Source organism: Saccostrea echinata, unplaced genomic scaffold, assembly GCF_033153115.1.
Source record: "Saccostrea echinata isolate AGI-Se365-2 ecotype Australia unplaced genomic scaffold, CSIRO_AGI_Sech_v1 ptg000015l, whole genome shotgun sequence".
Classification (NCBI taxonomy): Eukaryota; Metazoa; Mollusca; class Bivalvia; order Ostreida; family Ostreidae; genus Saccostrea; species Saccostrea echinata.
In genome coordinates this window covers 15,282,248-15,305,018 of record NW_026889764.1, presented here as the reverse complement: position 1 = coordinate 15,305,018, position 22,771 = coordinate 15,282,248, and the positions used below count along the sequence as shown (strand labels likewise).

General features: G+C 31.3%; 1 protein-coding gene and 1 long non-coding RNA gene across 2 annotated transcripts; both read left to right on the top strand.

The window, feature by feature from the left end:
* Positions 1 to 941: 941 nt before the first annotated feature.
* LOC133187914 (uncharacterized) lies at positions 942 to 1,484 on the top strand. The gene is made up of 3 exons (XR_009721276.1): positions 942 to 1,009; positions 1,132 to 1,206; positions 1,408 to 1,484. It is a non-coding gene; the product is annotated as an uncharacterized LOC133187914 (long non-coding RNA).
* Positions 1,485 to 16,541: 15,057 nt separating this feature from the next.
* LOC133187913 (uncharacterized) lies at positions 16,542 to 17,877 on the top strand. The gene is made up of 3 exons (XM_061323309.1): positions 16,542 to 16,648; positions 16,783 to 16,897; positions 17,403 to 17,877. Exons 1-3 carry the CDS (start codon positions 16,551 to 16,553, stop codon positions 17,613 to 17,615), a joined length of 426 nt encoding a protein of 141 aa, XP_061179293.1. The 5' UTR covers positions 16,542 to 16,550; the 3' UTR covers positions 17,616 to 17,877.
* The last annotated feature ends 4,894 nt before the right edge of the window (positions 17,878 to 22,771 follow it).

Here is a 22,771-nt window from a genome sequence, read left to right as displayed (position 1 = left end):
AGTCTAGACTACAATTGTGTAAATTTAGAGCCCTGAATACATATAGTAAATCCATGTATGTGTATATATATATATATATATATATATATATATATATATATATATATATATATATATATATATATATATATATATATATATATATATATATATATATATATCTACTTGCTAAAATTTTTTAAGAAATCCTTGTTCTTTTATTTTTTATCTTAAACACCACTCTGCTTAAAGTAAACAAAAACAACAACAGGGAGACTGCAAATTCAGAATACACAAGGGGCGGAGCTATCATGTCACTCAGAACCTCTTTCACGCATGAGTGAACAAAGCAGTCCCAGAAAGCAGTCCTGGGGACTGCTGGGACTGTTGGGTCTGCTTTTTAGAGCAGTCCCACAGCGGTCCCAGAGCAGTGACTGCTTTCTGGGACTGCTTAGGTGTCAGGTTGGGTCTGGTTGGTACTGTATTTTAAGGCATGATATGGTAAAAAATATTCAGAAATAATTTTTGCTGCGTTTTAAATTGAAAAATTCATAGTGTGAGAGACGGATAGAGAAATGTAGAGTAGACGCAAACTCTGTAAGAATGAAAAGGTTTATCAGGCTTAATTTTCGTGTAACTTTCCTTTCAGTAACATTCGTACTACTTTTGAGAACTTTGATTTTATCTGAAACGATTTATACAGATATTTGTTCAGGTAACATACTTTAATATTTTGAACTTTCATTAAACAGTTATTGTTCTTTAAATCGTATATGAAATAATTGATAACATAAACAAATGAAATTCCTTCACAGAATGTATGGATGTTGACGTCTCTCAAATTTGTAAGAAATGCATAAAATTCAAAGAAAAAGAAGGTAAATATTCGATCTATTGAATACCAATCTGTTCCTTTTTATTACTACAATACTGTAAACTAATTTCTTCCCTTTATATATTGCAGGAACGCAATCGTTTACATGTGAAAGAAAAATCATCTTTTTGACTTCATTCACAGATTTATGTGTAGGTAAGAATTCAATCGACAGCTTCATTAATTAATTCATGAAAAAATAAGCTGCTTTTACAGTTTTACATGTCATATATACCTAAATGAATTTTGATAAAGTTAAATTGGTTTATATTTCACAGATTGTAAGAAAAATGGTGAACATGATGGATTTGATTTTATGTGTTCAAGATGCACCGAATTTGCTGCAATAAACGGTAATATACATATAAGAGCTTTGATAGTACGTAATATTTTAATTACCTTTCTATGAGCTAAAGGGACACGGCAAAACAGGTTATGTGTAAATTCAAATAATAACAATTCCAATATGTTACAGAGTACACAGAATTTTGCAACATTTAAAAAGCAGAGAATAAATAATACCCACACATTTATGTACAATCATTTAATTCCAGTGTCCCCGACTCCATGTCCAACAACGGAATGCCCTTGTACACTAAGAGAGGAAAACATCAACACTACAAATACTACCACTTCTTTTTTGAAAGGCTGGTATATCAAAATATGCATGAATGTTAATTTTGCGAAGACATACGAAAATAAATAAATCGAAAAATACGAGGGTTGTCCGTAAAGTTCGTGGACAACATTGATATTTGCTGACAAACATTGATAAAATATATGAAACTATTATTTTCATTAAATTGATGTTTCAGTTTATTATTATGCAAGTTTTAATCACAAACAAAGCACAAATAGTTATATTTTATCAGATACAAAAAGATACACACTCATACCCGGAGCAGTAAAACGAAAATCCTTGCCTTTACTCGACGTCAAATGCTAAATACATTTAAATTTTCTCAACTCAGTCACCGTTTCACTCAACACATTTCTTATGTCGTTTCAACCAGTCATCAAAAATGTGCACAAACTATTCTGGTTTCATACATGAAATAACATTTAACAACTTCCTGTCTCAGATCCTGCAAATCATCAAACCTCTGTCCGCGTAAAACGACCGTATGTACGGAAATACGGCAAAGTCACGTTACGAACTTCATTTTTTTTTTACAGCACTACAATCTCGAAACGATGGTCTTCCTTCATGACTGTCATCCAGTAAACAGTCTCTTTCATCCGAAAATTTTCTGTTCCACTTAAAGAGGCTGGGGGGTTGTGGCCATTTTTAGACTATATTGATCTCCTTTAGAAGAAGAGCTCCATATGAAGATATAGAAAATGATCAAATTTTAAAACTAAAATTTTTGAAATTTTTCTCTGCCAAATGATAGTTGACAGCTTAAGATATCATATCTAAAAAATTAAGTTAAATCTGGTGGTTAGTTTGTGGTTAATTTGTTGACCCCCCAGCCTCCTTAAACACTAAAGAATAGATTACTTTACTATGATTTCCCGACTGTTTAAGGAATTTATGGGTACCTGTTGGTGTTTTTCCGATGTCTACACACAATTTTATCACTACTATCTGCTCCACCTTTTCCGAAAACGTCCCTTTTTCGAACAGTGACGAAACTATCTCAATAAACTCTTACCTCAACTTCTCTGCCATTTCGAAACTTTGGACGTTCAAATTTTACAGGTTTGACATTATAATTTTTGTCAACCTTATAATGTAAGGGCCATCCAAATTTCCGCGGAATTTAACAAAATACAAATGAAATGTATAAAGTAATTAATAACTTTTTAATTAAAACTTTGTTGTGCTCCGGGTCACCATCCCAAGTTTAATAATGAAGTCATAATTGTAATTATACACTTAGAATTGAATAAAATTTTTCATTTTGTAATTTACATAAAGTAAAGAATTATAAATATGCTAATAATAAATATATATGACGCAACTTTTATTTAAATTTTAACTTGTCCACGAACTTTACGAACAACCTCGTAAAGAAACTGTTTCTTTTCAATCAATATGAACTGCGATATCGATTCTTCATTGACTTCATCAGTGTAGCAAAATCAAAATGCTATATAGAAATTTGTTAATATGTAAAAATGACATAAATCAGGCATAGTTAAAAAATTATATAATGTGTTTATAGTGTTAAATCTAGACTCTAAAAAGGCATGGTAATCCAAGAATTAAAAGAGCACCTTACGCCGCGACAATTTTTCATGAGGGCACTTTCTAAAGTCTTTAAAATAATAAACATTTACTTTATGTACTTTAATTATCATTTAATACTGAAACTTTTATTGATATAAGAATTTAAAAGATAAATTCATAAATATGTGTTCAATTCATTTTCTTTTAAAGAATAGCAACAAAATTAACACATTGACAAGACAATTATTAACATAGAAAATGTTTATTTACATTCAAAATTTTTTAATCAAAAAATTATTAAGGTTACGTTAAAAAAAAGTAATAGGTGTGTAGTAATAGGCTGTCACATGCCCAAAAACTATTATAGTTGGGAGGTATGTTTTTCTTTCCTGATTGGGTTGTGTTTTTTGTGTATAAGAGGCAAACAACAGACATATTGGGTACTTGGAAAATAAATGCAGAGGTCATTCTCTTTATTTGGAAAAATAATCTACCAACATGATCAAGTGAAAATTGATCATACCAAAAAATTAAACTTGAATGCCATGTATAAATCGTTTATTTTTTTTCTGGTTTAGAAACGTTGAGCCTAATGGTGTCAACTCTGTAAGTTAGAACACAGCACCTTTCGAAGAAACTAACCTCATACTTTGTTTTTTTGAAGCCATTTCTCATATATCACTCAGTTTAAGTACAATTAAAGTTGATTTTATTCAGATAAAATAACTATGACAATTTAAATCTGTAGTTAACATGTAGGGATCGAGAGGGCGTAATAGGTTTTCAGAACCTTTGCTCAATCCCTTTGTAATTATAAATTACAATATAATATGTTCAAACCTATGGTGGCATATTTCTGCCCCTTGTGTGCAAGTTATTTTTTTATCAAATATGTCGACATGCAAGATAAATATGTTGACATGCAAGATAGTTATGTCAACATGCAACATAACTACGTTGACTTGCAAGAAAATTGCAATCAAATAAAACTTAAAAAAATCTTCAAAAATCTTAAATATCGCCCATATGTGACATCCAGATGCTACTTATTTATGTCAACATGCATTTTATTTATGTTAACATGCGAGATAAATATGTTGATATGCAACTTATTTATGTCAACATGCAACCTGGTTATGTTGACATGCAAGATAAATATGTTGATATGCAACTTATTTATGTCGACATGCAACATATTTGTGTCGACATGCAACTTATTTATGTTTACATGCATTTTTCAGATACAGTTCTGCTATGAATTTAACCGTAGACCTTGAAACATAGTTCAAGGTCACTCCACACCCTTTAAAAGAGACCTCGGACGAACAGACTAATTACTATAGGTCGCCTGCAGAGAGGGGCCCTAAAAACGTTTTATAATCTACGGTCACGTTTCTGAATCGCCAGGACATTTTAACTAAAGAAATTCAATTTATACTTTGTTGTCCACCTCATATTATAGAAAATAAATTAAACTGCAACATTTGCTCCAATAAATTTTCGATCAGGAAAATCAACTTCAATTTTACCAACAAAAAAATAAACAGAACCGTGCCTAATTGCATGTCAACATATTTATCTCGCATGTCAACATAAACAAATTGCATGTCGACATAAACAAATTGCATGTTGACATAACTAAGTTGCAAGTTGATATAAATAAGTTGCATGTTGACATAAAAAAGGAAGCATGTTAACATACTAAGTTGCATGTTGACATAAATAACTTGCATTCCAACATATTTATTTCGCATGTCAACATAAATAACTTGCATGTCGACATAAATAAGTAGCATCTAACATATTGGAAGTCACATTTGGGCAATATTTGAGATTTTTGAAAGTTTTTTTTTATAATTCTTATTTGATTGCAGTTTTCTTGCATGTCAACATAGTTATGTTGCATGTTGACATAAATATCTTGCATGTCAACATATTTATCTTGCATGTCGACATATTTGACAGAAAAATAACTTGCACACATGGGGCAGAAATATGCCACCATACAAACCAATGAATTATTTCATCGAAGCAATGAAAAAAAATAATGTCTCATTTCCCCATGTACACATTCTTACACAGCCAGAAATAGATCGGCCGCTCCTGCAGCCGATAATTAGGTTTTTCCTGTAAGAAATTTACAAGCCGTTTCCTGCTGCATGAATGATAGTAAGTCATTTGCGTACTATTCAGAATGCTGTGCTATATATAGTATAACTACACATTTTCCTATCAAATTTTCACTCATTTTTGAAAAGTAAACGTTATCTTTTGATCTCGACGGATTTAATTAATTGGAGCATGTCCTACAGTGGGTGCAACATTATCGCTGACAACATAATTGTTAGATGTTAAACTGTTATTTGTTACAAGTGGTAGCTGTTACACTAACGATTCCTCACGATTAACGAGATAAGACTTAATAGTTATTTAAGATGATTTTTTTTAAAAATAGGATTACGAAATTGTGATCGAATACTGCATACTTTATCAGATATCAAAGATACATGGGTAAAAATACTCCCGGATATCGATCATATGTTATATTCGCCGACTAAATTTTTATAGAAGATTTTAGATTTTTCTGTTAAGATATACCTTTCCAATGTATTGATATAAAATACCAAGACCATGATTAGAAATGACATACACTGTAAATAACTCTAGAAAAATTCCTTAAAAATCTTGAATACTAGTTTTACAGGAAATAAATGATTTCATTTCTTGAAGGATGAAATACTAGTTTGTTAATTAAACAATATAAATAAAGTTCTTAATCAATACATCAAATGAATAAAAAAGAAAACAAAAAAAAAAAAGTTAAAAAAATAAATAAAAAAAATAATTAGCGGATCATTCGACAGATAGCATGACTTACCTCATAAATATTAGAAAATATCAAATATAGATACTCTCTCTATATATTTCTTTTGTTTCCATAAAAATATTAAGGAAAGGCTAAAAAAGATTTCTTTTTCAATTTAAATTGTGATAAAAACTGACAAAACGAAATATGCACGGTTTTTGCCGCATGATCATGCATGATTAAAACTACAAATTAAACGACTGAACTCGATTCACGCAGGATCGATCTATCACATTACATGAAAATGACATCCACAGTATTAACTTGAAATAAACTTAAAACTGTACGTATTGAGAAAAAGTGTCCGAAACAATATACAGGTATAATAGGAAGACTTTTTTGCTACTTACTTGAAACATTTGTCACCTTATGAGAATAAAGTAATACTCTTAATTGAGACTTTCAACAGCTGCTTTTTTTTTTAAATTGCAGCTTCATTTTTTTTTAATTACTGAAAGGCAGGATAAAAAATCATAGCATATTATAAATACATGTACAAACTGGAGTACTCTAGTAAAACGGAGCGATTTTTAGGCTGTAAGTTTGAACTAAATTATTTTTTGTGAGACCTTTTTTCTTTTACAGTTTAATGCACCATGGTCCCAACATTTCATTTATATTCATATGTTCAAGAACTTAAAGGTGCCATTTTTAGATGTAAGCAAGCAGAATAATTATTGATTTGTAAAAAGCTTATTAATAAATGGAATACCACTACCTTTAGACTGGTGCATTGATTCAATTCTTTAATTTCCCATAGTTTACTGCTCCAGTCTGCATTATGCATTTTCATTTCCTTCTCTCAGCTTCAGAACTAATATTAAAACAAATTTAATGATTATGCTGTCCCCAAAAGTCGAAGGCACGACAGCTAGTTTACCTATTTATTCTCTAAGAATAAACTGTATAGGTCCTGGAGTACTGTAGAATTATTTTGATTCAATGTCAGTGTTTGTGGGTAAGCAAAATTTTGTTGGTTCGTGGGGACGTAATTTCGTGGTTAACTCGTGTATACTGATTCATTGAATAAATATGTTGACAAAATAATTGTTCGTGGTGATATAAATTCGTGGATATGGGTGACCTACGAAATCCATGAACAACTGCCCCCCACGAACATTGATGATTCCACAGTAATCCAATCTGTAATCCTCTGACTTTCAAATTTTCCTCTCCATCTTTTGCATACAACACACCTTTGAATCTCTGCCAAAATTAATTCCTTTGCACCTAATAATTCAGTATTCCTTGTTTCTAATATCACCTTATGTGATGTGTCTACCCTGATGAACTGATTTTTCATGAAAAATACTGTACAATTTTAGTCACTTGAGAAAAATGGTTGCATGGATTCTTCTGTTCCTTGGGAAGTACGCTAAGATTCAATCTACCAGCAATCTTCATGATACATGTACCATCTTCACTTAGATGACACAAATTACTCACAGACAGTCTCGTCTTAGAGGTTTCTTATGCTATAAACAATAAATATCATCCAAAAAGAAGGTTTTCTGGGTTTCTTTCATAATGAAGGATTCACTGTCTAGTCTGATAGTAGCAGGATCTGACCCATTTTTGACTTAAGTTTCAAATAAAACTTTTGAGCACTGTGATTACTGAAACTAAAGAGTCCCAACTGGAAAACTCTTCAAAGTTCGTAGTCAGGTTAAAGTCCTTAACCAAATTCATATTAGCATTTCCACAAATTTTTTTGTCTTGCTTTGGATTAATCATTTAATTAAAATTTTGTGTATTGAGATGGAGGAATTCTGGTCTGCTCAACCAACCATGGCACAGCTTATCAGCTGAGTTTAATCCACGTGTCCCAGATCTTCTCTTTTTTTCTGTGGATTTCACTTATATGTAATTTCACTGAGAATTTAGATGTTCAATACGATTGGCCACAGAATTCTAGAAATGCCTACTTTGGTCGTTGATAAATCCATATACACTGTGCAATCATACAATCGGAATAAAGATTTCTGGTTGTAAATGTGAAATTTAGATGCATATTGACAATTTTTTCTACATATACCTACATATACCGCTAGTAATGCTGCACAAATTCAAGTCGTGACATAGTATAACCATGAAAAGGCACTATGCCGAAGACAGAAGAGTAGCAAGTGCTATTCTAAATCTAGCAGATTTATATCTTACTTAGGTCATCTTTGGAGAAAGCCAAAATTACATCTTTATGGTTTGAAGCAATTTTGTTTACTTGATATTGCCAATGATTCTTAGTACAATTTGAATTCTTTTTAAGAGATCAACTGCCCGTGAAGCAGCTGGTACGGATATTAAAGTATCGTCTACGTAGAAATCGTTTTTTAACAAATTCGACAATGTTCTAATCAGGATTTCTTGTGCTCGTGTCTAAGCCTTATGTGGCCACAGATGGAGACAGAGAATTTCAACAACAAAACAAAAAAAAAAAAAAAAAAAAAAAAAAAAAAAACAACCCCCCCCCCCCAAAAAAAACCCCATAGATGCGATCTATATGAGTTCTCTATTAGGATCATTAACCCTGTACCAATAAAAACACCCCATAATTACTGAGTAATCCCTCGGCCATCCTGAACGAGGAATAAGTAAAACATTTGTTCCATATCTTCGGATTCTGTCACAGGGTAATTCCTACATCGAAGGAGAACGCCCACTGTTTGTCAGATTAGATCCTGTGAGAACACTCCTTGGAATGCTGTAAAAGAGTGGAAGACTCCATGTATCTGATCCTTTTTCTTGTGGTGGTATTCTCCAAGCAAATTTTGGAAGGTACTATACTTTTGTTCATCATTTAATCCAATATCTTCGCACCGCTATGTACTACTTTGTTCATGAATGAAGCAAAGTGTTGATATTTTTCTCATTTTTTAAACGCTTGAATCAAGAATCATTGCTCGCTTTAGTGCCATTGGATAGTTGTTCAGCAAGGGTGGGGGTGCGTTGGTGCGTCTATGCTTTCGAAAATAAATAGGTGCAGTCTATGGCTGGATGATTGTAGATCGACTGTTATATAATAACATAAGGTTTGAAACTTATTATGGCTATATCTGATGGCGTGTCCAGAACAAGTATATGTACGTGTTTGACATCCAAGCACACATTTGCCATTATAACCAAATCAAGGCATGTTTTCTGTTCAAACGAATTGTCAATGGGGCTAATAATTTGTCGCAAAACATGGTGTCTACTCCGATCAGAAGTCCAATGTGAGGGAAAGTATTTAGGAAATTCTGATGGAATGACGCGAAGGTGTGGATACTGGACCACAATCTCGGGAATAGGTATATATACCTCAAAGATATGTTGTGGAATACTTCTGCACTCAGTAATTGTAAGTTAATCTCCGTGATGTGGATCAGTGTAGCGACTGCACAAAGAAACCAATAGCTTAGCCACCAAGAGCATGTTTTTTTCAGGAAGTGTACATCAGTTCATTTCTTTTTTGATATAAACGGTATCAATTAATTCAGTTGAGGCCAATGTACGGTTACAATGTTCATCTTTCATCGCATACACAGGCACAGATGATTCTGAATGCTCTTCAGGATAAACTCGTACTAAACCTCTCTTTACATAAGAACCTCCACTGTACATTTTGAACCCACTATAACGAATTCAGTCTCTTCGCCTTGGGCTGTCTGGGAGCAACTATCTTGAGGTTTTCTGTTCTGAATCACATGCTTTCTAATTCCATATTCTATACATTGTCTTTTTTCCCATACATTGTCTTTTCGTATGACATTAGGTTCTTAAGGTCATATAGAAAGTACTTGCAGATGTACTTTACAAGGTACTTTTCCAGCTAATAATTTTTCAAAACATTCTAAATTTAAAATCACAGTACCATCGGATGTTCTTAAGAGAAAAAAAAATAGCATACGTTACCTGCACCAGGAGTTTTGAACACATATCAGATAATGAAAGTCCTTGTATTTTTATGGAAAATAAACAAAGAAATCTTTTGAACAAAAAGATCACCTTTCTATTTTTATTAACAGGTGAATCTCTACAGGTTCATCTGACTAAGCATTTTTTGTCCTGCGTGAAATATTTAAGTGTAATCTTCCAAATTGTAAAAAAAAGTTATAACACGCGAATCTAAATATACAAGAAAGGTGCCATTACTAAGCACCCATGCTGGGATACAAAAATCGCAATAAGAAAATATGACGGATTGGTGTCATTTTTACCTGACAGTGTAGAGCTCACAGAGGGTGTGAGAGTTGGTTTGATCAAAAGAACGTAGAACAAACAAATACATGACCAAAAGGTTATATGTTCTATTGACGAAAGTGAGGACAAGCGTCAGACTCAACAACGTTATGAGAAAGCAAAGCAGACCTTTATCATATTCATTTGGACCAATCGTCTTTTATAGAGAAGTAAAAATTGAAATTGACACGTGCTCGGGAATATGTTTAGGAAAAATTACTAAATGGAACACAGTTGGTGTAAAAATTTATCTGTATCCGATTTATTTTTGCTTTTTTTTCCTTGTTTGAATTTTATAAGAAATATTATTATATAAGTCTATATAAAGTCCTTATATGAACTTTTCAACACAAAATGTTCATAATTCTACATTTTCACCGGGTTTGAATCCGTGTTCACCGAAGGGTCAGTGCGTGTGCAACAACGACCGTGACGTCACAACGACACCCCAGACAACGTTGTAAACAGTGGCTGCGATGGTTGGAGCTAGCTGTGTATCTGAGCAGGAAAAACGTTTTGAAAGTACTTTGCTTGATTATTATTTAAGCACCTAAAATAGAAATAATCACGGAAGTACATTTGTAATTATATCTATAAATTTAATCTGGACATTTTCAATGTTTCTGTGATGGAAGTTCGTTAAAAAAAAATAGTCGTCTTACATACTTCAATGTCCGCAGTATTCATACTGGACTATATAATAAAATAATTATGGACTCTTTAAGTCGTTAATGTGGTTTGAAATTCAACAGAAAAAAATATCTCGGCTTCTTCTCGGATATTTTTCTGATGAATATCACACCATACTTACCCCCAAAGAGTTCATATGTTTAAAACAAAAATGTAATTTTTACTTGCAAGGAAAAATAAAATGATATCACATTTTGAATGGTATGTTCCCAAGTTATTAGCTTGATTACATCATAATAGTTAAATATGGAGATAACGAACAGTACTCAAGCCAAAGTCCACCATAATAACACAAACCGGGGTCAGAGCAAACACAGACCTCCGAAAACATTAGGGGTGGGATCAGGTGCCATGGACGAGTGAGCATCCCCTGCCGACCGGTCACACCCGCCGTGTGCTCCTTGTCATGATCGGGAAATAACGGAAAAATCCGTCGACAATTCAGTGTATAAATATTGACCTAACAATTAGTATGAAAAACGTCAGTCAGCATATGACTTAATGATATAATTATTTTTACTGACATGGTCATTGAATCGACCATAGAAATTACGAAATTATGACTTTAAAGGAGTATAAATGACTAAATTAGTAAATAAATGACTAAGTATAAGATAACCGAACTAAATCTTTTTTAATTAAGAAAATATGCAATTGACGTTAAATATTTTTTATTTTGAAAACTTCACTCCTCATATTAAGAGAATTTTATTGTTATCTTGTTTTGTCAAAATTGTGAACAGTTGTATTTCCATTTCCTAGAATGTACACCATGTCCAGAATGCAATCTTGCAACTAATGTAAATAAAGAAGAGGAAGCCTTCAGAACTCAAAGTCCTTCTACTTTTGGTAGGTATTGGGAGAAAACAAAACTGAACTGTTCTTAAAATGAATCGAATACATGTATATATTAAATATTGATAATACGCAAAAAAATACTGAAAACGATAAAAATCAGTTGATCAAACCACATTTATCGACTTTTGATATTGAATAAATTAAAAGAAACAATAACACAGTTTATACCTAATTGTTAAATATATAGTAAGTTTGAAGATCCTTTTTAGATTTGTATCTGATATTTTAGAATGAATTAACTATAACTGACTCATCTTCTTACATCTGTTTTCTCCTGTACTGAATCTAAATTGTGAAAAAGACGGATACATATGAGACCACGTAATGTCACTGCAGCTCAGCCGGTGGAGCGCTCGCTCCGTTATCGGAAGGTCGGGGGTTCAAACCCAGGCCGTGACAAACCTAAGTGGATAAAAAATAGGTAGCAATTAACTGTTTCTTCGCCAAAGGCACTTTGAAATGAAAGTTGAGGGTCTTTCGCATGAAACCTTATAACCGAAGCCCCGTGTAAAGGCAGGCGTTTGCAAGAAAAAGAGCCCTCACTGTTCAATGACTCTGAGTACCAAGTAAAGATCTAAATTTGAAGCCCTTTACTGCTATATGGTGACGTTTCTATATGAGTGAAAACTCTCGAATGGAATATTAAACAACTTTCAATCAATCAATTCACATTTATTCGAAAAAATTGGATATATTTATCAGATTTAGAGAAAACCCAAACATTAAACTAAAGGTAGATATTAATCTTTTAGAATCATTTATGTCTGTCTGTTTTGATCATCTAATTACTTATATAATTAAAAGTTTGTACAAGGCAAAACTGAAGTCGAGATTGATATTTATTTTCAGAGTTTTAAGATATTCGAAATTAACACAAGGCCATCATTATCATTAAAGGTACTTTTCCTTAATTCAGGAGCCAGTGCAGAACGTAAAGGCTACGAAGAGAATGACTCAAGCATATTGTTCAAAATCTTAACTTGGCTAGAGAAATTTTAGTCTTAGCAAAAAAGTTTTAAAAGTATGACAAAACTTGGATGAAAACATGTGCTGGGGAATATAAAGAGAAAAGATACTTAATGATACGTAGATGGTTGCAAAGTTTGCATATCATGCATATCATCTCTTTGTATTGTCCTTTTTATGTAACATAAGAATTTACGCAAATGTGTTTTTAAGCATTTGTATATCGAAAAGACATTTAACCCCTACACACTGAATTTAATTGAAAAATATTCCCGCTGTTACTATGCATTATTACATTATGTTATACTTTCAAACTATCATTACAACAGTAGATAATGAACTAAAATTTAACTTCCTGGAAAAAAAACGCTTTTAACTTCAAAAGATCCCATAATAAGCATTTATTTTTGGAACCCTGATATAAATTACAATATAAAGAAACAACCATCATGTCCATACCAAGATGTTATCTGAATCAAAAGTAAGGTTAAATATTCTATTTAGAAATGTATCTGATTCCAATTCAATTTAATTATTTTCTTATTTCTGTTATCTCCTAGACTTCATTTATTTAGAGGCTCTCGAAAAAAAAAAAACTGGATACAACTAGTTCAGTACTATGTCTCTTGGAGTTAAACGATATGACTATAGCTAATAATGAAAATAATTTTAAGTGTTTATATCGATTGTCAGATAAAGTGTAGACAAGAGTAGGATATTTTTTCAACCTACTGGACCAATAGTTTTTGCCTTAAACAAATGTTTCAAGTAGAGAAACGTGGCTTATTGACATAAAATCAATGAAACTATACTGCTACTGTCTTATACTTACTGATCTTTTTTTTAAGATTTGTTTTATATTTGCATAATAGTCATTTCATATTTATTTTGTTTGTGTCAAAACTATGAACATTTTTGTTTATTAATTCCTAGAATGTGCTTCATGTCCAGAATGCGGTCCTACAACTATAATAGGGAAAGAAGATACAGAAGAGAAAATATTTAGAACTGAAATTCCTTCTAGTTTTGGTAAGTTATAAGTTATATGGAGAAAAATGACAAAACTAAACTTCCCTTAAATTGATATATATATATATATATATATATATATATATATATATATATATATATATATATATATATATATATATATATATATATATATATATATATATATATATATATATATATATATATATTAGGGATGTCAAAATATTTATTTTCCTTAGTCGATTATTCGATTCCATTATTCGAGCGATAGTCGAATATTCGGAACATTTCCTGAAAAGAAAATTTTATTTCCAGCTTCTCTGGTACATGACGTATTTATAGCTCAAAAACCCTTTTACTTAAATCTATTTAAAAAGCAACATCAAATTAATCCAACGTGTTGATAGCATGGTTACCTGAAATAAATTTAGAGAGCTAATTCCCCCAAATTTATGATTTCCCCGTCAATCAAATTCATAAATTGGTCTGTATAGACATTTTTTTTTTAATTTTAGTAAGCATTAAAAAAAGCCAGCCGATATTTTTTAAAGTTTATTATGAAATTAATCGGGGTGGGGGTAATCTCACACTATCCAAACATCATGCAGGTGCCTGTGATACTGTTAAACAGTTAGATACTGATTAATGAGTTATTGGTTGCTCCCGCTATCAAAATGTCATTAAAATTTAAGCGAATCGTTTTTATAATTGTCGAAGTGTTAAATCATGTCACGGGTTTGGTGTGTTCCTTGCATTGGAACAATCTTAAAATAACAAAATATAATTGGTACATGGTATAAGATCAAGACCAATTAATAATTTTACTAATAAAGCCCGGTATATTGATGGATAATTTCTTACAAAAAACAACACATGCAATCAATGATAAATAATTCTTACGATAGTGAAGCACGTATATTTATTTAATTACTGTCAGTACTTTCTATATGTACATGGAAAGTCAACCATTTTTGTTGAGAAAAATTGTCTTATCGACTGTCTCTGAGGAAAAACAGTTTCTCAATTTTGTGATCAGAATTCCCTCTCGTTATCACTATTTTTATTGTATTTATTTATTGATAATATTCGAATGTCGTTTCATTATTCGATCGTCGGTCCATTCGACTGATGGTCGAATAGTCGACTATTCGTTGACATCCCTAATATATATATATATATATATATATATATATATATATATATATATATATATATATATATATATATATATATATATATATATATATATATAGATATATATATATATAGATATAGATATATATATATATATAAAGAATTACAATCAAACTTATTGAGTAATTAATTTTTGATTAACTGATTAGTTTTTTCGATTCTAAGGTTTAATGCCGTATCAGAAATGTAGCTAATTCTGATATTTCTTGAAATTACATAGACTAGAAAATGTGACACGTGAATGCTTAATTTTCTTCGAAAAGCAGTAATTTTAGCAAACATTTTTCTCCAAAGGAAATCATTTATAAGCAAAACAAAACCTAGGTAATTTTAAAATATGCAAGTGTGTCGGATTCTTGAATGAAATAAATTAGTACAGTGGATGGTACCCTATGTTAGAAGCGAAACAGATCAACTCAATATTAACGCGTTTTAATTAATTAATTTATTTGCTTATTTTATTTTTTCACTTAAGAAAAAGTTATTTTATATTTTTGAATTATCAATGTCCAGAAACATTTTTCTTAAGTGTACAAATGGTCAGATAGTCTTTAAATCACAAAGTTTTATTCCTGTTATTATTGTACAATCAGCAAAAAAACAAAGTCGAGAAACTCTTGTGATAATTAATCATATGGAGAAATGCTGTACACTTTTTTCATGAACTAGTGATCACGTGACCATTACTAATTAATTTTCATTATTTTTGTAGTTCTAAAAAACCTTATAATTTCATTATCTATGTTTTTTTTAAATGAAAGATTGATTGATTGATTGTATGTTGTTTCACGTCCCATTTGATAATTTTTCACTCACATGGAGAAGTCACCATGTATCAGTGAAGGGCTTCAGATTTTGACCCTTACTCGGCACTCAGGGCCATTGAGCAGTGAGGGATCTTTATCGTGCCAACGCCTGCCGTGACACGGGGCCTCGGTTTTTAAGGTCTCATCCGAAGGACCCCCAACTTTCACTTCAAAGTTTCGAGCGCATGGCGAAGGAACAGTTGCTACCCATTTTTTATCGGCTTAGGTCAGTCGCGGCCGATATTCACGTTATATGAGGGAGAACTCTGTCAAAAAATGGCAAATATATCTAAATTTACTTGACAAGCGTTCTAAACTTGTTCACCACATTTTTCTATATCAAATCAGGTTTGCTTAAGATTTTCGAGCTTGTAGGGAACCATCCATTTTTCGTCATTTTTTAAACAAATACTGAAATTCTGACCCAGGACACTATAAAAGATAGAACAACAGGAAGAAGGAATTATTCGATATTTTTTAATCTCTTTTTTCTAGTTTTTTCCCTTATATAATGCATTGAATAGAAATCTGCCATATTAAATACAATACGGCCGCTTTGTAAATTACCAAAATGCATACCATTTCTCCATATGTAAACTAATATGGATTTTAAAACTGATATACAAGGAAACTTGTTACTTTTAAAAGAAAAGTGAGGATGTTTTTGTCAAATCATCATATATCTAAATGTCGTAGAAAAAAGTTGTAATTAAAGATACCTAATTTTGAGAGAAAAAATCATCATCTTTTAAGATATGGTGTCCAGTTCTAACAAGGAACTACTGAACGTCAAAGGTAAGGTCTAAATATTGTGTGTGTTTAAAGTACTTGTGGTTTAACACGTCAGCTTGTTAGTTTTCTTAATTAAGCTGTGAGAGAAATAATGAAATTTTAAGAGTGTTGTTTATGAATTATCTAGACAATCTCCTTGGATATATGCTTGGGGCTGTCTTTGGAGGAGCGCTGTTTGGATCGATTATAACAGTTGTTTGTTTTATGATTTTTCGACGAAGAACTGCTGAACAGAAGAAAAGGTAAAAGTACTTCATCAGGAGAGAGAGAGAGAGAGAGAGAGAGAGAGGATCCTCGGTTTTGAAAGCACCGCAAGCGTTTTTGTAGTCGTCGACAACTCGCAAATTATTCTATCATGTATTGAATTTTAAATTAGAGGGATGGCATTAGATGCACCACAAAACATAGCAGACATGAGGGTAATGGAGCAACTAGTCCAAGGTCACAGCAACAAGAATAGAATGACTTCCAACGAAATAAAGAACGAAATGGTAACGTTAAATTGTAGATTGTAGTGGAATGGTATGCTTTTACAATTGTTCTTTTATCACTGTAAAAAACTAAAAAATCAGGGGGTATTTAATGACGTTTCACGTTTGTGTGGCTTCAGAATTGTCATATTTTCGAACATTTATAAATTTTTGGATGTTTAAAAAAGCATGTACAAACCAGTGCTCCATTTAAAAAGCATTGATACCTTTGGGGGACCATCCATCCCTTCGTTGTCATGGAGCAATATTTTTCCCATCAAGATCAGCACTCAAGTTTTTTTTAATACTTAAAATGGGTGACACATTCATGTACAGTCAAACATTTACCTATTGATAAGGTGTTTATTGTATAATAATTTAGTAGTTCAGGTAATTTTTCGAGAAACGATTTTGCTAAAATTACAAACGATCAAACAATCGCAAAAGATTAAATAATCTAGATTTGATGTTTAGCGTACCATGCTGCAGCAAGAGTTTATAAATGTAGATTTCTCTCATTAAACAGACAAAAAGCCAGAAGGAAAGCACCCAGTTTAATACAGAAGAAGGAGTATACAATCATTTGAATGCAACAGAGACCATTGACAGAGATGAATACTACGACCATGCTAGAGCAGACGCTCCGTTTAAAACTCAGTCTGATACCAATAGTGATGACTATGATCATGCAGGGCCTGTCCCCTCAACAGCATCACAGTACGATGGCTATGGTGTCTGAAAACAATGGGAAAAATAATGGTATGGAAAGACTGGAAAAGGCGAACGGAAATGAGTAAAGTGAATGAGTGCGGAATATTTGTACTTGCAGGGGGATATCATATATTACGTGGAAATAATAAGTTTCCAAGCTTGAATTTCAGAATCTGTATAATTATTTTTTAATATCTAGAAATATTGAAAACATTTAATTGTGAAGTAGCTGCTTCTAAACCAGTCACTATTTCTATAATAAATGTATTTATTTTGAAACGGTGTGTGTGTCAGAGAGAGAGAGAGAGAGAGAGAGAGAGAGAGTTTAGAACATAATTTCCTGTAAAAGTTGATCTTAATCATGGCTAATTTTGTTAGAGATTTTGTTGGAATATTTTTTTTGCATTTGAAAAATCAATAAATGAAAAATTACAATATTAAAAAAAAAACTATCAGTTTGAAAAAAAAAAAAAAAAAAAAAAAAAAAAAAAAAAAAAAAAAAAAAAAAACCAGGCATAAAATTTCCAAAGATTTTTAACTGTCCACATAAGGAAAGGTAAATAAAACTCCAGAATCAGAAATGTGAAAATGGTTGTGTAAAACTTTCAAAAAAAAAGTTTCTAAAAGTTTTTCACAAAAGGAACACAACTACTGACAGAAACAAATGCATGGTAGATAAATTAAATAAATTCTGACACTGATGAGTACATAACTTTGTTCATGTAAATAAGAAAAAAAAATCAGATGAAAGAATTTTAATTTTGATTATATTTCAAATATTAGATAGTTTTTGCTTCTGATGTCAAAGAGCACAAATGAAGACAAATCTAGCTATGCTTTTAAAAGACAATGGTTATGCTAGTGCAAAAAATATTTAAATTTGGCGAAGGGAAAATACATCATATTGAACATGTTCGTGTCCTGCATCACTTTATCATTTGAAAATATTGATAAACTAAATGTACATGTATATAAAAATCGAAACATAAACGACATTACTGACTTTCTGTGGGCGTTGTGTTTACACATACATGTACATGTATGTTTGAAGCAGGTGACTCATTACAAGTGCTAGGTTATGAACTTTTTTCTATGGTCAACCATAAATGGAAGACAGAATAGTCCTTAACCTTGAAGTGGGCCTTTAAGTATGTTAAGAAAGGAAGGGAGGTTCAAATTTAATTAAATATTTTAAAGTGATTTTAACAGGTTTGATGTTTAACCCAGCTTTGGCGAAAGAATAGGGATATTAAATCCCATTCGTCTCTCAATCTGTCTGTCACAAACACTTTAACATAAGTCATGTATTTTGAATGTGCTATTATATTTCACATGTGCATTACTGTGACAAGATCTTTGCGACTGTACAATAACTTTTGACCTCCTGACCTTGACATTAAAGTTTATCCAACTTTTCCAAAGAAAAAAGACACTGGTAATACCATTGGTAATTACTGTTTAAATATACAATGGTAGGACTTTCACATTCCACATTTGCGTTATTACCTGTGACAAGACCTTTGTCATGCAATGTGATTTTTGACTTCTTGATTTTGACTCTGAAGTTTGATTATAAAGAACATCAAACAAACAACAACAACAACAACAACAAAAAAAAAAAAAAAAAAAAAAAAAAAAAAAAAAAAAAAAAAAAACCTTGACTTTTACATCTGAAGACACAGGGCTTTTATATTTTTACATGAGCCTTACATGTGACAAACCCTTCAGTATGTAATATGACTTTTGACCTCAAGACCTTGACTTTGAAGTTTGAGTTAGTTTTCAAAACATTTATTCTCGGCCATTTGGTATTGGTTAACCAAAAAATTAACATTCTTTGATGGATAGAGAATACTGGACTTATAAGACAGTTACTTTGTGTCTTGAATAATTGTTCCCCACCAAAAACAACCCCGAGAGTGAGGGAATACAGATCTGAATTTGTATTTTACTTATTTGATTAACTTTTATGTAATAAACTAAATGATTGATGATTGTACTCTAACTGAGAAAAAAGTATGCATATGAAGCAATTCATTATATTCTCATCAAATGTACCAAAACAATTTCATTTGAAAGCATTTAAATGCCTATTCATATACGTATGCATAATTAAAAAATGTTTAAAGGTTGATTAAATAAACAAATAGAAAGTTTTTCTGTTATCTTCCTTAAGATGTCTACAGGGCAAGAAAGTACAAAAAGAAAGAAAACGTTATCTTATTTCGCTTAAAACTTTGAGAAACGTTAAAGCGTTGTGCAGAGAGAATTTTTAAAAAGAAAAGGAAGTTATGAAGCAAAGTATGTCGGTGACATCAGGTATGTTTTTTTTTATTTATTTGTGTATATTTGATACATGTAAATCTGATAAAAAAAAAATATTTATGAAATGTGTATTTAAAAAAAAGAAAATATTTCTAGATATTATTAAAAGGACCTCAAGTAACAAAATCCTTAAAATGGAATCTGGTATCAATTTCATTTATTTGATTTTTTCCTTTGATTCTTTCATCTTTAGATAAATTATCTAATTTTTAAAATTTGTATTGACAATCAGACAGTGTTGGTACTTTTTAAATATCAGTATGTTTGAAGCAAATACGTTAAATAAGTTAAACATCGAATTCAGTTGACAGTCATTTTACTGCAAACCTATCAACCATGTAAAGTTTTATGATTTAAGTTCATTATCAGTTCTTTCTTTCATAGAATGAACAGTTTTGGACGTTTTCTTACTTCAGATATGAGTTACATATATAGTCCATGACCAAAAGGATCTATTTTAGAATAGACAAAAATATTTCATGCAACAAATTTTAATTTTATAATATAAAGGAAAGTATCAAGTGCGCTCACAGAGGTAGAAAAATTTGTGAAATAACTATCTCAAATCATTCCTACATGAATAATACAATCTGCTTAGAAATTCTTCTTTGAGAAAAAGATGCTTTTTTTAATCTTCAACAAAACCTTATAGATGTTGAGCAGGTTTGTCACATATCTTATGCAGATGAAATTTTACGGTTACAAAAGCGAAATTCCAATCAAAAACAAACTTACATCTGACAGAAGGAATAGTACTTATTTTACATATAAGATGACTTTGGCTAAATAAATCGTTATTTTGAAAGATTTCGAAAGAATTTTAAAAGTAAGATGATTAGATATTACGACTGACAAAGATAAACTCATTCCCAGAAAAGACGGTAACAGATGCATTGCAGTGCGGTAGTTTTGAAAACAACCAGTGAATAATGGAACAATAAAAGCTGCTAAATTGTTCAATGATATGAACAATTGTACTAAAATATTTCAGTTTAAATAATCGAGACAAAATGTAGGGAAAAGAATGATGCTAGATTTAATTCATTTGAGGTTTGTAGTATTATGGGGAAATCGTTATTATATAGGCCTTTATGTGTCTTTTTTTTGAAATGGAGGAAACTGTCTTGTTTTGGATAAATGCCCCCCCCCCCCCCCCGGACAAAAAATAGTACTGCTATTTCCTTTGAAAAGTCTGAAAATTAAATTGACGTAAAAACAGAAATTTCGTTTTAATTCTTACAAAATATGGCTGTAAGTGCTATTCAAGATTGTGGGAGAGAAATTGACAGTACGCTAGTGACCTTTAATATACAAATTCAGAAAAATTGTATTATCTTTTTGTGCATGACCTATTATCACATAAAAATTTGCATGTCTTACCTAGTTCTGTGTATTCAATACTATCCAATTCTTTTGACATGGAGAGTTTTTCCCCTTACATAGTAAAAAACTACAGGTTTAAAAATTGACAATACTCATAACAGCTCTTGAATATCAAATCAGTTGTAAAAAAAAAAAAAAAACATATATAGGTGATTGTGGAATATTTCTTCATAAATACATGTAGGGAAAGTTGAGATTGAAAAGATAAAGTCATCCTGTTTGTTATATACTTTAGCAACTAAAGTATATAACAATCGGGAAAACACTAACATTCTTAACTTGCAGTGATAAACGTACCGAGCTACATGTATATAATTATTTTAGTCCCCTACCGGTGAAATTGGAGGGGACCATAGGTTTCCTCTGTGTCTGTCTGACCATCTGTCTGTCTGTCCGTCTAGCTGTCCCTCTGTCTGTTTGTCTCACTTGGTTTTCAGCATTTTTTCCATAAACGCTTGCAGGTATTTTAGCTGATTTTTAGTATGTTAGTGTATCTTGATGAGTTAAAGATCAAGTTTGCATTTCGTTCGGCTTCATTGAAGTTTGACGGAATTATGATCTTTTTAATTTTTCAGGGTTTTCCGCACTTTTTTTCTAAACGCTTGCAGATATTGAGCTGATTTTTGGTATGTGACTTAACCTTGGTTAGTTACAGTTCAAGTTTGCATTTCGTTCCGCTTCATTCATTTTTTACGGATTTAACGGCATTTTCAATATTTAACGGGAACCAGATTACACTTGTCGGTAGGGGACTAGTATTGCTAATGCAATAATACTCTCAGAATGCTTTTTATAATTAAAAGAATGGTTCAAATATAGCTGAATGAACCTCTAAGACAACAGTCAAAAAGATAAACGTTCCTGATATAATATTTTATTGATGATTTCAAAGATTGTATGACACCAATAAAAATTCTTTTGGATCAACCCCCGTGTGATTACAATGAATTTTCCCATACTGCTGAAAAATTAAAATTAACTGCAATGAATAGATAAGCTTTAAAATGAAAACGACAATGATTGCAAAAGTTATGAGGTTTTATGCAAGAAGCATTCATTACTTACAACCAAAAATATTTTATATCATTAGATATTCCTTTAATGAAAGCTTAGAATTGATTTTTTTCTTTTAAAAGTCAAATATATGATCACGGTATGCACATTTGCAAAACAACCTAGCTGTGGGATGACATGTAGTAACTGATGTTACCCACATGACAGAAATTTACCAAAAGCTTTCATAAATTATTTACAATATTTTCAGCTCTTCTGATCCTTCTTTGTGGATGTATGGTTATGTCAAAGATATTCGTGCAAAGAAATATTGAATGGTGCAGAGGTAAAATAGGGAAAACAAGTCAATATGTATGAATATTTAATTATATTTTAGTTTAATTTTAATGTGCTAAGTGCAAGAAGTTTCTGAGTAATATTGTAAACTCAAAACTTGCAGAAAGTGATGAAAAAACATCTTCT